At 45.9% G+C, this 16329-nt stretch overlaps 1 protein-coding gene across 3 annotated transcripts; it reads left to right on the top strand.

Moving 5' to 3' along the window:
- Window positions 1-1517: 1517 nt before the first annotated feature.
- On the top strand, window positions 1518-16095 carry LOC118888947 (histone H3.v1-like). 3 transcript variants are annotated; one of them, XR_005018387.1, is made up of 4 exons: window positions 1518-1878; window positions 3550-3776; window positions 6787-6906; window positions 14360-14454. XR_005018387.1 is itself a non-coding variant. In XM_036840472.1 (4 exons), exons 1-4 carry the CDS (start codon window positions 12884-12886, stop codon window positions 15896-15898), a joined length of 831 nt encoding a protein of 276 aa, XP_036696367.1. In that variant the 5' UTR covers window positions 11947-12883; the 3' UTR covers window positions 15899-16095. The 3 variants fall into 3 exon arrangements, 2 of the variants coding, with proteins under 2 accessions (XP_036696366.1, XP_036696367.1); XM_036840472.1 differs by lacking the exons at window positions 1518-1878; window positions 3550-3776; window positions 6787-6906 and adding exons at window positions 11947-13120; window positions 13154-13514; window positions 15886-16095 and having other exon boundaries at window positions 14360-14579; XM_036840471.1 differs by lacking the exons at window positions 1518-1878; window positions 3550-3776; window positions 6787-6906 and adding exons at window positions 11945-13514; window positions 15886-16095 and having other exon boundaries at window positions 14360-14579.
- Window positions 16096-16329: the final 234 nt, after the last annotated feature.

Genomic DNA, 16329 nt, shown 5'->3' with positions numbered 1-16329 from the left:
CAAATAAGACTGCATTTCATGAGTAACTCACAAATATTAGTTCGATTGAGATTTTTTATTCAAAAGAAAAGAAAATTAGCCATAGTTAGATTATTGGCTATCACTGAGTTGGTAATTCAATCTTAGTTTCTCTTTTCTCTACCCATTCATCTTTTCCTTTCTCTCTCTCATCTCTCTCTCTCTCAGTATCACACTCTTTCTTTCTCCCTTTCTTTTTTATTTATTTATTTATTTTATTTATTTATTTACTTTTGGCTGTGTTGGGCCTTCGCTGCTGGGCACGGGCTATCTCCAGCTGCGGCGAGCGGGGGCCACTCCTCGCCGCGGTGCGCGGGCCCCTTCACCGCGGTGGCCTCTCCTGCCGCAGAGCACGGGCTCCAGGCACGCGGGCCTCAGCAGTTGTGGCACGCGGGCTCAGCAGCTGTGGCGCACGGGCTCCAGAGCGAAGGCTCAGTAGCCGTGGTGCACAGGCCCAGTTGCTCCGCGGCACGTGGGATCCTCCCGGACCAGGGATGGAACCCGTGTCCCCCGCATTGGCAGGCAGACTCTCAACCACTGCGCCACCAGGGAAGTCCCTCTCCCTTTCTTAATTTTCCTCGGTCAAATAAACCACTTAAAACCAGGCCACTCTTAAGCGTGAACCCTGAAATGAACAAGAGAGGTTGGTTGTATTGGACCCTAAGGAACAAGGAGCCCAGAGATATTAGATGATCTCTGGTAAATCTGTGGAGCAATTAAAATATTTACTAAAGTTAGATTGCTACCTGGCCAGGCTTTTCCTTCAGAGACAAGCTTACCTTCCATGTCTGCCCCTGACCTCTGCCAGTGGCAAGGACCTGCTCCCACATCAGGACCCATCGGTCTCAAAGCAGGCCTCTTCTGGCCGACAGTAGCCCTTTTACTACGTAAACTGTAAAATATTAACAACACTGGCTGGCTCTGGTGGACACAGGTGTCCAAAGCTCCCTAATCCCAGGAAGCACTCATACTTTAAAGCCCCGCCCCCCCCCCACCAGGAGATGACGGGCTTTGGAGGAGAATTAATTGAAGGGATAATTATCTGCTTAGCTTTTTCTTTTAACTTTTTGTGTGGCATGCGGGATTTTAGTTCCCCAACCAGGGATCGAACCCACGGCCCCCGCAGTGGACGTGCAGAGTCGACCGCTGGACCGCCAGGGAAGTCCCATCTGCTTAGCTTTTAACATGGGCTTAGTTTTGCTAAAAGATGCTTCTGTGCTGGTCGTTCTCTGAGACTCTTTTTCCCATTATTGGAATGGGCTTCCTCAGTCAGCAGGTGACCTCATGAAACAAGCCTAAGGTTTTGATGCCACTGGTGGGCACTGGCCAGTTCACCTTCCTCTACCCGTGCAAGAGGTACTGACTAAAAGGAAAGCACTGAAGGATTATGGCCTGTCCTAGCTGACTTACTTAAAGAAAGGATATGGATTCCCACCTTTGAGTTCGGTGGTATGGCCTGTGCTTAAAGCCACTACTAATGAGTACAGGCTATCTGTAGACTAGAGAGAGTTAAACAAGGCTGCTCCCTGTATTAGAGCCCCTCTACTATATATTGTTCCCTTAATGAATGACATTCAGAGTAACACTGGTAAATGGTTCAGAGTCCTAGACTGGGCTCACATGTTCTCTTTGTTAAATATCACAATTTGCCTTCCCCTTTGAGGATCAACAGTACACCTTTTTCCCAGTGACCTGTGGGGTACATGAATGCCCCCGTGATTGCCCATGGGATTTGCAGTCGGGACCTAGATGCCTGCTCGGCACGAGCCACGTCCTGCAGAGACTCAGCTCTGGCATTGTGTCGACGACATCCTCGTCACTGGACCTGGCCAAGACTCTGTGTCACACACCATCACAACTGTGAGTGAACACCTCCCTGAGAGGGGGTGGGCAATTGCCCGCCATAAGGTACAAGGCACCTCCTAGTTTGTTAAATTTCTGGGCTATGTTTGAAACTCAAAAGGGTAAACTAGTCCCAACTGGGTAAAGGAAAAGCTCCTAGTGCTCCAGCCAACCTCCCAGATGGGTAAAGGAGGCCCAACATTTGGTAGGCATGCTTGGATTCTGGTGCCAACCTCAAATATTTGCTGGCGCCCATCTATGGAGCCCCCCATAGGACCTCCACTTTTCAGTGGGGACCTGAGCCACAACAGGCACTAGGTAAACTAAAGAAGGCTATCATTTCAGCTCTCCCACTAGTGCTCTGAGGGCAGGACTTAACAATTGGAAGTTTCGGCCACCCTAACGTTCACTTATGGGAGCCACTGGACCAAATGTCCGTGGGCTTTTGGCACACGTGACTCCCAGACTCAGTCCCAAGGTATTGGCCAGTGGAGAGGCAACTTGTGGAGGTACACTGAGCCCTTACTGAAACTGAAGGCTTTACTGGAGCAGAGCCAGTTACGCTGTGGATTGAGATTCCTGTTATGTCCTGGGTAATAGCAGAAGCTCCCTGCAGAGCAACTGAGGCCTCTACTCAAATGATAATGGGATCTACTGGATTGAGCTAAACCTGGCCCTACTAGAGTGCTGCAACTCCATGAGAAAATCACCACATACCCTGCCACTGAAGTTAATTTACCATAACCTCCCGGCCTTCTATACAGGCCTTCCATTAGTGTATCCATGCAAGGCACAGGCCTCTCCTCATATTACTGAGGGCTTGACAAAATAGCTTTTACAGCCCTTGGGACTGCCGCACAAGTTATACCGTCAGACCAAAGTTCCCACATCACTGTAAAGCAAACCAGCAATGGGCATTACAAGGAAACATTGCTTGGGTTTGTCACCTATCCTATCATCTTCCAGTAGCAGGGATCCTGGAAAGACGTAATGAACTTTTTTTTTTAAGTGACCGCGTAGCAACATATGATTATGGAAATCGATTTGGGTCCCAGGTGATAGGGGTTTTTTTTTTTTTTTAAGCTTTTAATTAATTAATTTATTTATTTTTATTTTTTTGGCTGTGTTGGGTCTTCGTTTCTGTGCAAGGGCTTTCTCTAGTTGCAGCGAGCGGGGGCCGCTCTTCATCGCGGTGCGCGGGCCTCTCAATGTCGCGGCCTCTCTTGTTTGTGGAGCAGAAGCTCCAGACACGCAGGCTCAGTAGTTGTGGCGCACGGGCCTAGTTGCTCCGCGGCATGTGGGATCTTCCCAGACCAGGGCTCGAACCCGTGTCCCCTGCATTGGCAGGCAGGCTCTCAACCACTGCGCCACCAGGGAAGCCCCGTGATGAACTTTTAAATCAAGGGCTGTTGAGAGAACTTGGAGGGCAGTGGTCCTTCAAGTGGTCAGAAATACTGCCCACGGTCCAGATTATATTAAGTTCCTACCCCTCTGGCATAGCTACACCATACTTAAATTCACAACAAATGACGAGACCACCAGCAGAGACATTTCTATCTCTGCTGGTGTACACATCCACAGCAGACACAACCCAGTTGTCAGTTTTCACAGACATGGGAGCCCAGGCATTGCCATGCACCGAAAAGAAACTTTCACCTGGTACTTTCATCTTTCCTTTCTCCCTCATAGAAAACCCGGAGCTTAGCCACTTCCTTCTTGATCCTGATGAGAACCTGACGTGGACCAGTGATTCTGAAACCGTCCTTAGCCTGTGTTCATTCGTCATCCAGTATAAGCCAAGCAAACTACCCGCCGATTTCTGGAGAAAGAGGTGTCCTTATCTGCCATCCATGTACTTTGCTCCAGTAAAGGCACTGTGGAGCCCAGGAGGTGGAACGAAACCTCTCCCAGACCAGGTAACCCCATGTGAACAATACCCAGGGACAATCAGGTCCCCTACTGATGGCTACAGGTGACCTCCAACCTTAATCCCTACCCTGTTTGTATGCCCCTTCTTACCTGAGGAGTTACTGCCCTTGCCAGTGTTGGCTGTATGTCTATTGGTGGTTCACCCAGCCCTAGTAATCCACACACTACTGTTGACAGGGTCTGTTGGAAACAGTATACCACATGCACACAACAGGGAGTCTTACAACATAGGTCAGATTGGGGACAATGGGAGCCACGCTGTTGGCTATTCAGGTTGGTCAATCCTACTGACATGACCACAGATACCAACACTGAGGCTAGCGACCTTCTCATGTCTCTTCTACTACTAGCAACACCCATCCTGGCTAAGCTAGACTCTTTAGATAACACTTATGACTCGTAGATGCCTTCTAAACCCTCAGGGCCAACTTTTACCTGAAATCAGAAGAAACCCAATGTTATGAAGTAGTGCCATTAACCAAATAGAGCCACTGTCTCTTGAGTCTTATTTAAGGCGTGCCCAGGGATAGTATGCACCCAGTAGTACAGCCAGCATGCTTGTGATCAGTGTAATCATATTAAAAATGCTAATGGTAATAATTAAAATGGTAATTAATTACCATAATTAAAAATGGTAATGCAGAGCCATACCGACAAACTCTATGGGGTTACAATTAGATAAAATTATAGCTCTTACTAATCCCTGGCATAATGATGAATGTAAACGCTGCCAAAAACGTATACCTTAACAACTACTGGTCTCTTTTCTTAGTAGTTATAACGATTTCTCTCTCTCTAGTACAAGTCCCATGTATTGAAGTTTGCACTAAAAGAAATTAAGTGACCAAGGGCAAGTTATCATGAATTTTCCCCCGGTTGGGAAGTTATATTTTATATACACACACACACACACACACACACACACACACACACACACACACAGACACACACACACACACAGACACACACACACAGACACACAGACACACACACACACACACGCAAGGAAAGGAATGTATACAACATAATACCCAGGACAAGGCATGCCTAAAAAGTCAGGAGCTTCATCCAGTTTGGGAATTCTTTCCTAACCTAACCTTCTTACAATACCAACTTCAAGATTTACATCACACTCAGTGGGACTGGGTTCTTCAACAGCTGCAACACTTACTGCCCACAGTAACCAATCATAGCTTTTGGGTGTGACAGCAAAGACAGTTCTCATGAAAACATATTTGATCCCATGGAGACATCTAACCAGTCTCTACGTGGGAGTTTTTCCATCCAAACTGACAGCTATTTGCTTATAACAATTACAAAATTTGTCAGGTTTACCAAGACCATCGTTAATAAGCACTTGGGAAAGACTTGAGGGAAATTGCATCCCAATGTTACTCTTCTGGGGGATCTTAAAACATACACATCACATCTTACAGACCAATAATGAGAAGCCCAGTAGCAAAGGTAATCTGGGAGGAAATCTATTGGTATCGTTACATGACCACCTCCCAAGAGGCCACCTCTCTGAGGCTGTTAAAGCTATACAAACAGCTGCCCAAGAAAAATTTCCCCTAGAATGGAAGCAGTGGAACAGGTAGTCCTGCACTGAAATACAGCAGCCTTGTGATAAATAGGGAAAGAAATGGGCCAAATGTACAATCTGTTTCTGAAATCACTTGGCCCACCCGGCTGTTTGTTACTAGTAGTTGGCAGGAAACTCAAGCAACAATAACACCACTCTGAGCAAGAAAGCACATACATACAATTGCCCACCAAAACAAACCTGCATGTTGCCTTAGTCACAGCAATGTATAAGATGGCAAATTTAAGCACATTCTGCTTACACAGTCATTTATTCACACAAATTTCGTCACATATTCACTCAATAGAATGAAGATGCCCACACATTCGCTCACACACACACGCACACTCAAGTATGCTCACATGTAAGACTCACACATTCACTCACATGCACACATTGAACACACTCACAAACAGGCAGGCTCACATATTCACTTACCCACAAACATGCTCACACACCATGAAGTTCACACCTTCACTCGTGCATATGGATACACTCAGATAAATTCATACACACTCACATGTTCACTCATTCAAATGTAATCAAACATTAACAAGCTTACACAATCAAACGAGCTTAAAGATTCACATGCACATGCTCACACACTCACTCACAGGTTTACTAGCACTTGTAGATACCCTGGTATACGAACATGTATCTACATGTTCAGGCACCCAGATATATTTGAAATACCATGTTCACATACATGACAGTGCTTATGAATTCACTTGCACACATGAATATGATCACATACACAAGATCACTCACGTTCCTTCACAGGCATCAACACACTGACACATTCACTCCCACACAATGGCATAGTTGATGTCAATGGGCTCACACAGTCAACAGTCTTACACACTGGCACACTTGTATTTGCTTACATGGACACACCCGCATATTCACTTATGCACACGCATTTGCCTGCTCACAAGCAAAAATACTCACATATTCACTCACACACAGATATGCTCTCACTTTATCATGCTGCTTGCAGTCAATCATCTGTGAATGTCTTTACACATTTATTCACCTACAAACACACTCAATACCTCATACACATGAACACGCTCACACAGTCACCCACAGATGAACACCCTCAGATAAGGACATGCGTATATATTTATTCACTCTTAACATCAAACAAATTTACTCTCGCACAGAGACAATCTCACATATACTCACAAACACGTGCTGATGCTCATCAACAGTCACACGTATGAACTTGATCACACACACAGTCATACTCAATATGTAAATATACTTACGTGGTAAGTCCCCAGAGGACCTGGTCCCACATATGAACATGCTCCCACATTCCCGACAGAAATTATTATCCCACATATGACACACTCAACATTCTATAACCTGTTCTAAGTTTCTGGGTCTCTGCCAACCCTATTTTGCCTTTCCAGCTGGCTCACTATTAAGCTGTGCCTGTAGAGATTTCCTGAGAGAGACAAGAAGTCTGAAGGAAGGAGAATCTACTATGTCTTCTCTCTGTCCCTGTTCCTCTCTGTATCACCCCCCTAAAGGTAAGAATAGTCTTTCAAATGAATTTTTTTAAGTTATTTATTTTGTTTTTATTTATTTATTATTTTTGGCTGCGTTGGGTCTTCGTTGCTGTGCATGGACTTTCTCTAGTTGCGGCGAGTGGGGACTACTCTTCGTTGCGGTGCGTGGGCATCTCATTGCGGTGGCTTCTCTTGTTGCGCAGCATGGGCTCTAGACGCACGGGGTTCACTAGTTGTAGCACACGGGCTCAGTAGTTGCGGCTCGCAGGCTCTAGAGCGCAGGCTCAGCAGTTGTGGCGCACAGGCTTAGTTGCTCCGCAGCATGTGGGATCTTCCTGGACCAGGGCTAGAACCCATGTCCCCTGCATTGGCAGGTGGATTCTTAACCACCGCACCATCAGGGAAGCCCTCAGATAAATTTTTAAGAAGGCTTCTTTTATATGTCTTTTATATGAATATATGATATTTTGTTTATCCTTTCATCTTCCCACAAACACATAGGTTGTCTCCATTCCTCGGCTATTGTGAATACTGCTGCAATGAGGATAAGAGAGCAGAGCAGAAATCACGTCCTTTGGATCAGTTTTCAGGAGTGGGATTGCTGGGTGATCTGATACTTCTATTTTCAATTTTTTGAGGAAACTCCACACAGTTGTCCATAGTGGCTGCACCATTTTACATTCCCACCAACAGGGCACGAGGGTTCCCTTTTTACCACACACTTGCCAACACTTGCTATCTCTTGTCCTTTTGGTAATAGCCATTCTACTAGGTGTGATGTCTTAACTACAGCTTTGATTTGCATTTCTCTGATGGTTAGTGATGTTGAACACCTTTTCATATACCTATTAGCCAGTTGTATGTCTTCTTTGGAAAAATGTATATTCGGACGGTGTGCCCTTTTATTAATTATTTGTTGGTTTTGTGTTTGTTTTTTTGGTTTTTCTTGATGTTGAGCTGATTGAATTCCTTATATATTTTGCATATTATCCCCTCAACAGATAACATGATTTGCAAATGTTTTCTTCTGCTTCATAGGTCAGTTGCCTTTTCATTTTGTCGATTGTTTCCTTTGCTGTGCACAAGCTTTTAAGTTTGATGTAGTCCACTTGTTTATTTTGTTTTTGTTGCCTTTGTTTTGGTGTCAATTCAAAAAAAATCATTGCCATAACCTATGTCAAGGAGCTTACCCCTGTGTTTTCCTCTAGGAGTTTTACAGATTCAGGCCTTACGTTTAAGTCTTTAATCCATTTGGAGTTCATTTTGGGGTATGGTGTAAGATAAGGGTCCAATATAGTATCTTTGCATGTGGATATCCAGTTTTCCCAGTACCATTTATTGAAGAGACTCTCCTGTCCTCGTTGTGTGTTCTTGTCAAATAGTTGAGCATATATGTGTGGGTTGATTTCTGGGCTCTATATTTTGTTCCGTTGGTCTATGTCTATAGCTGTTCTTATGCCAGTACCATGCTGTTTTGATTACTATACCTTTGTAAAATAGTGAAATCAGGAAGCACGATGCCTGCAGGTTTAGGTTTGTTATTTGGGGGGTGGTTCATCAAAGGGTACAAATGATCAGTTATAAGATAAATACATTCTAGGGATCTAATGTACAGCATGCTGATATAATTTAAGATATTGTGTGGTATGCTGGAGACTTGCTGAGACAGTAGATCTTAGTTTTATCCCACACACCACCCCCAAAAAACCTTTAGCTATGTGAAGTGATAGATGTATTAATCAGTTTGACTGTGGTAATCATTTAACAATGTATATATACATCAAGCATCACACTGTTCACCTTGAATATAGACATTTTATTTGTAAATTATACTTCCATAAAGTTGGAGGGGATGGGAGGAACGTGTGTCCTGTTCACATGGAAAAAATTAATTACTCTAAACTGTCAGAGGTAAAGCACAGGATTTGGGTTACTAGAAGAATACATTTTAAGTCAACTGTCTTCAATAAACTCAGTGAGCGAAAGGAAACAATGATCAAAGAACTAGGAAACAATGAGAAAGATGTATCACAAAGAGACAGATATTATAAATAGGGACAAAATAAAAGTTCTTCAGCTGCAAAGCACAGTAAGTGAAATGAAAAATTAATAAAAGATGTCCAACAGCAAATTTGACCAGGAGAAAAAGAATCAGCGAGTTTTAAAAGGTTAGTTGAAATATCCAGTCTCTGGAAAGGAAAAGAGGAGCAGAAAAGCAAAGAATGAAGAATAATGAGCAAAGCCTATGAGACTTATGTGCATCAGCAAGCTCATCAATGTACACATAATGACAGTTGCAGAGGCAGAGGAGAGAGAGAAAAGGGCAGGAAATCATTGAAGAAATGATGCCTGAAAACCTCCAAACTCGGAGGAAAGACATGAATCTACACACCTAATAAGTTCCACAAACTCCAAGCAGGATAAAATCAGACATCCCCACCTAGGCACACCATGATCAAATTATCAAAAGTCAAAGACAAAGAGTGAACCTTGAAAACAGCAATAGAAACAACTCCTCACCTACAAGTAATCCTCGGTGAGATTTGTGCCCATTTCTCTACAGAAACCATAAAGGACAGGTGGAATTGGAATGACATATTAAAAGCGTAGAACAAATGAACAAAAATACACTTTCAACCAAGAATTCTATATGTGGGGAAAATGAAGGGGAGATAAAGGCATTCCAAGACAAGCAAAAACTAAGAGAGTACATAGCTAGTAAGCTTACCCTACCGAAAGTACTAAAAGTAGTCCTTCGGGCTGAATTGAAACAATGCTGGGCACTTATTTGAAGCAATATGAAGAAATAAACCACAAAGGCCAAGGTAACTACACAGGTAAACGCAAAAGCCAGTATTGCTGCACTTTTGGTTTGTATCTCCTCTTTTTGTTCTCATATATGATTGAAAATACAAATGTATAAAGCATTAACTATAAATCTCTGTTAATGGGCACCAAATATACAAACATGCCATGTGTCACCATAATTAAATAAAGAAATGTGGCAGAGCTGGGGAAAAGCAGAGTTTTTGAATACTCTTGCAACTATCTCCGTATTAATACAAACTTGATTATTATAAAGTTAAGATATTAATTGTAACTCCCAGTGTAACCACCGACACTGCCCCCACAAAAAGCTCCAGCACTATAAAAAAACTAAAAAAGGTACAGAGAAAGGAGTGATAAAGAATCACTTTGTACACTAGAAAAATGAAATTAATAACAGAAAAATACAGTAATTGAGGAGTGAAGGAACAACAAAAGGCTGACATGTGGAAAATAAATAGGAAAAGGTCAGGAAAAGTCTTTCCCTGTCAGTAATCAATACAATAACCATAGATAAAACTGTTCAACGAAAAGACAGCACAAGTGAGTGAACTTCAGGCAGTCACCTTAGCGCTGGATGCTCTGGCCAACAGTTAGCCCCGTCTGCACATTTTCATAGACAGTCAGGCCATTGTCGTCGGTCTGGCTGTCTGGTCCGGCCCATGGCAGCAACGACGTTTCCTTGTGTAAAACTGTCCCCTTTGGGGTAAAGAGCCCTGGGAATCTCTTGGCCCACAGACTCCCAAATTATAAATCCAGGTCACACGTGTCTCTATATATACTAAAGCCACTATGCAGGGCTTTGCCAAGACCCTCCTTCTTGGCTTTGGAGTTCCGGGCCTTATTGATGGTGACCGAGGCATGCATTTTACTTCTCAGGATACACAACGCTGGGCTCTTGAACGGCATTCAGTGGACCTTTTGCCTCCCTACCCGGCCTTAGGCTGCAGGACTCAGAGTTCCAGAGTGGCTTACTTCCACAAGTTCAAATTCCATTACACGAAAATGGCACGTTTCAGTCGCCAGTCACACGCCAGAGGTGAATTGTAGTATAGCGTCTGACTGCATCCTTTGCTGTTTGACTGCTGAGGGCTTTTAAACGTCAACCCTCCCTCTTCCCCAATGCCCCACACTCTCTCCTTTGGCGTGGTTGTAGGGTGGAGGGGAGGAGGAGTGGGCGTCAAACTACACTAGCTACAGCCAGCACAAGGGAACTGTCATGCTGGCCCCATCCACTAATCACAGTAGAACTCCCAAAGCAATTTCTTCCTTTCCTGACTCTCTCAAGTCTTTTTTGGAGCAGCTTGAAAAGGCTACCCTGCTCTCCCCCCAGAAGCCTCCTCATGTAAGGAGTACACTTTGCATCGCGTCTCGGTACTGTGTGTGTGTGTGTGTGTGTGTGTGTGTGTGTGTGTGTGGTGTCACCAGTCTTGATTGACCTTTGAACCCAACTTGGGGTAGGGGTCCATACTGACTCAGGGTGGCAACAACAGCTCTTCTCGCCAACCTTCCCAGGAGCGCAGTGCAGAATGTGTGCTTCCCATCCGTGAAACGTTAGGGTCTGTCAAATTAGATGTCCTGGATCCCAAGGCGGTGTGCTTACTGGAAGTAAGGGACATAGCTTATGTTCTCCTGAACGTGAAGTTACAGCTAACACCCACTCTTGCTTCTGTGCCCAGCGACAATAGTAAGTGGGATTAGCATAAAATAGTTGCCGATTTCTTCCTCGTTTTAAGCATTCGTTACCCTTGACCGCTCGGCTAAGTGGGGCTGAGTACAACAAAAAGTCTCGGACTGTTGACCGAGAAATCATTCTAGGAAGCCTGTCCTGTTAACGTGTGCCATGCTGTATTAGTCTGCTCAGGCTGCCCTAATAAAATGCCATGGGTTGGGCGGCTTAAACAAGACATTGATTTATTTCCTACAGTTCTGGAGGCTAGGAAGCCCAAGGTCAGGGTGCCAGCATGGTGGAGTTCTTGGTGAGGGCCCTCGTTTTGGCTTGAAGATAGCCGCCTTCTTCCTGTGGCTTCACGTTGGGGTGGTGGGCGGAGAGCACCATCTATGGTCTCTTCCTGTAAGGGCAGTAATCCCAACGTGTGGACCGCAGCCTCCTGACCTTACCGAAACTGAATGACCTACCAAAGACCCAGTCTCCAAATACCATCTCCTGGGGGCGGGGTGGGGTGGGGGACGGGCTTCATCGTATGAATTGGGGAGGCAGGGGATGTACACAGTCCAGTGCAGAGCAGGTGCTCAGCCCAGTCTTTAAAAGAAGTATCTCTCTCTGTCTCTGTCTCTGTCTCTGTGTCTCTCTCTTCCCTCTTTCTCTCTGTCTTCATTTCTTGGCGGCTGGAAGTGAATTGGGGAGCCCTGATGAAACACTGTCCGGCTCCTGTCTTTACTGCTTTCTCTCCACTCTCCATTCTCACTGCATCCATATCGACTTTGTATGTCCTTTTCTAAGTAGCTTTAACAGCATTAAAACCTCCAAATTCTCTTGCTCTCTCTTGTGGGAGGTTTTAAGCGTTGCTGAGATTTGATCTATACACCTTCTCTCTCTCTCGTTTTTGAACTAAGTGTGTCTCAGTCAGCGTGAGCTGCCCCAGGGTGGCAATTGGGGAACACATGCAGGTTCCCATACCCCAGGGCGCCGCCCTATAGGGACACTGTAGCTTTGCTCTTGCAGTGGTGGAATGGAAAGGAAGGGATTCCTGTGAGCTCACGGGGGCTCAGGGTGAGCTGGGCCTTTAAGGCCTCCAGGGAAGCTGAAGACCTTGGTCACTCATTGGACGGCGGTGCTGTCAATCCTTGGCTGCTGGCAAATGAGCTTAGAGCCGGCGCTGGAGGAAGTGGCCCTTGGTTGACCCTTCCAAGGTCCGCCTCCCGTCGCCAGCCAGTCAGGCTCTTTCCCGCCCTGTGCGCAGCGGCCTCGGCGCAGTCTCGGTGGGGCGCTCCACAGGCTGGCGGTCTGCCCTTCCCGTGGCGGGGCCCCCAGAGGCATCTTCGCAGACTCTTGTCCCCCGTGCAGCCGGCTTCTCTGCAGCCCCCACCCCGTGCCGGAGGCCCCGCTGCCAACAGCATCCCCTCCCTCAGCGATACTCAGCCCGGCGGCCGCCATCTTCCCCGCGAGCTTCACTGCAGCCCGATCCGTGTGTGGCGCGTCCGTCCTGCCATGTCTGCCACAGAGGAGCGAGGGCCGATCCCAGGTGGCCAGGCCGGAGCTGGTGGCGGGGCGGGTGGCGACCCCAGTCCCCTCGGGGTCCGCGCATCCCCTTCGGGAGGGATGGCTGGAGCCGAGGGGGCCGCGGCCCTTCTGGCCTCCCTGGGGCTCTCCAGAGCCCTTCACGGGGAGGATGGTGGGCAGGAGGCCGCCCAGGCCGCAGTGGAAGAAGACTGGGATGTAGAGCTGGTGGAGGAGGAGGAGGAGGAGGAGACGGAGGAGGAGGAGGAGGAGGAGGAAGAGTTTGAATTAGAGATCGAGGACCAGGAGGAGGATGAGTACCAGTCAGAAGAGGGAGACGAAACTGAGGAAGAGGTCGAGGAGGAGGAAGAGACAGAAGAGGAGGACGAGAATGGGCACGAGGGCGCGGGAGTGGTCGCGGGCCACGGGCCCCCCACGGCGCAGTTTCAGTCCCTGTTCCGGGATCTGGCCCATTGCCGTGTGCACCACAGCCACTACAACGACCGTGTCCTGGTCGGGCCCCACGCCGGCCGCGTAATGGTCAGGCGCCGCTCCCGACGGCCCTCGGACCCTGCAGAGGATGCCGCGCCTCCTCAGGAGCAGGAAGACCTGGGAGAGGCAGGTGAGGTCTGGCGGGGCGAGTACCAGGCAGAGGGCACCCCGCCCTGGGAGCCGCAGGAACCTGCAGAGGGGGCGGCATCCCAGAAGGCAGAGGAACCGGCGGCGGCGGGGGCCGAGTTCTGGGCGGGCGAGGTCCTGGCTGATGCCTCCGAGTCCTGGGAGGCTGGGGCGTGTGGACCTGACGACGGGGCCGAGGCTGGCGAGGGGCGGCCCAGTCCCCAGGCCCTTGCAGCCCCTGCTGGGGCATCGGCCTGAAAGGCAGGCCGCGCTCAGCGCTGGCCTCTGGCGGTTAAGCAGCGGGTCAAAGCTCTCAAAAACCTTCAGGCACGATATGCACAAGTAGAAGCCCAATTCTCTAAAGACCTTTATGATCTTGAGAAAAAGTATGCTGCTTTCTACCAACCTAGGGGCAAACAAATGGCATGCCTCACTTTTGGTTGACGGGCTTCTAAAAATGTAAAGATTCTCAGTAGGATGACCTGAGAAAATGATGAAATGTCACAGGGGCACTTTTCAGTGGTTGAGGAATCAGTGAGCTTCGCGGTAGAACTTGTCTTTAAATCGGGTGAACATTTTCCAGTGACGTTCTGGCAGAAACATACAAAAATGCTCTGAGAATCAGATGATTTCGACCCCTTCTCCAAAGGGCCAGAAATAATCAGCAGCACAGTGTGTGAGATCTACTGGAAGGAGGGGAAAAATGTTGTGAAAACTGTCAAGCAGCAGAAGTGTGAGGCCCATGGAAGTGTTGTATCAACCAGTAGGAACATGGCCAGCTCTTCTTGTTATTTATTTATTGATTGATTGATTGATTGATTGATTGATTGACATATTTCTCTTCTCCAGAACCTCCTGAGGGCAGAGAACTAGATTCTGCTGCTGATTTTAAATCGGGAAATGTTTCCCACCACCTTGTGATGCCAAAGTCCGTATCATTCGACACTAAAGAAGAGAGTGCACATCAGTATGAAAATGCTGAGGAAGAGAAAGAGGATGGAAATGAAAAAGCAGAAGAAGGACCCAAAGTGGGTACGGTCTCAGCAGAGGGCAGCTCTGGAGAATACAGGTATTATTGTATAGTGCAACCACTCCTGACATATACCTGTTACTAACAGCTTTATGTTTTGTTTTGTTTTGTTTACATACTTAATTTATTTTTGGTTTATTTTTTTAACATCTTTATTGGAGTATAATTGCTTTACAGTGGTGTGTTAGTTTCTGCTTTATAACAAAGTCAATCAGCTATACGTATACCTATATCCCCATATCTCCTCCCTCTTGCGTCTCCCTCCCATCCTCCCTATCCCACCCCTCTAGGTGGTCACAGAGCTCCGAGCTGATCTCCCTGTGCTATGCAGCTGCTTCCCACTAGCTATCTATCGTGTTTTAAATTTTTTTTGTAAAGTAAATAAGAAAAAATTGTTGACATTTAGTTTTGGAAAAACAGTGTAATGTTACTAATGGACTTGTATTCTAGATGATATAGAAGGAAGTGTGTTCTGAAAAGTATTTCATTTGCAGCCGCAAGTCCTTTGTCCTGTAGCTTTAAGGCTACTGCAGATGGGAAATTTATCAGACCTGGAAATAGAGACCTATATGTTTTTAGAGGTCTAAAATATAGAGACCTATATTTTTAGAGAATGGTCACCAGAAGAAGCAGCTAAAGCGAGTAAGCTGTGCACTAGCGGTACCTTCATCCCCTGGCCACAGAAATGGAGTCTCTTGGAATAACAATGCCTTTGAGAAGGTGACTCCTTACAAAGTAGTAAAAAGTTAAGGATTTCACATAAGACTGCATTTCATGAGTAGTTCACAAATATTAGTTCAATTTAGAGTTTTTATTCCGAAGAAAAGAAAATTAGCCATAGTAAGATTATTGGCTATCCCTGAGTCGGTAATTCAATCTTAGTTTCTCCTTCCTCTACCCATTCATCTTTTCCTTTCTCTGTCTCATCTCTCTCTCTCTCAGTATCACGCTCTTTCTTTCTCCCTTTCTTAATTTTCACACCTGTGGATGTTTGATAACAGCCTCATTCTCATTTTACAGATACGGAAACTGAAGGTCTGGGATTATGAGGGATTTATGACTTGTGTAAGGAGCATAGGCTCTTAAGGTGGAAAGACATTTAAATGGCAGAGTGGCCTTTCAAGAAAAAAATCTAGCATTTATAGTGGTGGGCCAGAGAGAGATGAGGTTGGTGTGATGAAATGATGTGCACCCTGACAACCAAGGCTCTGGGTTACAAGAAGAAAACATTTTGTTCTCTCCTTGGAGAGCCAACAGATGTACATAGTATTGACTCACATTTAGAAAGTCCCTGCTGCATGTTATTGGTGTACAATTGTTAATTGACTCTTATCCCATCCTACAGTTGGAAGGCATAAAAAGAAGTGGACGGCGAAAGAAGAGATGAATTTGTTCTTCACGGATATTCTAGTTTTCATTAGCCCACAATGCAAATTTTGTTCCAAAGTTCAGCATCCCAAAATGATATTAACTGACATCTGACTTTATTCTTACCTTTTACAGATAAATTTGATAGTATTGTTCACATTGAAAATAAAAGCTTGTTTGACATGAATAAGCTGAAGATTTTTTTTTTTAACCTAAATAACACTGACTCCAACGTATCTTTGTTCTGTTTCTTTCGGCCCACCTTACTGTCATTGAAAGGGATTTCTTTCAACTATTTGGTAAGCCTGTTTCAAATCCTTTTATTGCAGCCTCAAATAAATTAAAATATTAGATTATAAACAAGTTGTGTGACGAGAGAGATGGTGGCCCAGCCTCTAGTACGTGTTATTGAAAGGACCTG

Source organism: Balaenoptera musculus, chromosome X (assembly GCF_009873245.2).
Source record: "Balaenoptera musculus isolate JJ_BM4_2016_0621 chromosome X, mBalMus1.pri.v3, whole genome shotgun sequence".
NCBI lineage: Eukaryota > Metazoa > Chordata > Mammalia > Artiodactyla > Balaenopteridae > Balaenoptera > Balaenoptera musculus.
Note: the sequence above shows the minus strand (reverse complement) of the source record. Positions and strands in the feature narration are given on the sequence as shown.

Bases quoted from the DNA above. Each gene is read 5' to 3' on its own strand.
- LOC118888947 (XM_036840471.1), top strand. From the start codon at position 12,884: ATGTCTGCCACAGAGGAGCGAGGGCCGATCCCAGGTGGCCAGGCCGGA. The intron at 13,515-14,359 runs GTGAGGTCTGGC...TCTCTTCTCCAG, and splicing joins GGAAGACCTGGGAGAGGCAG to AACCTCCTGAGGGCAGAGAA.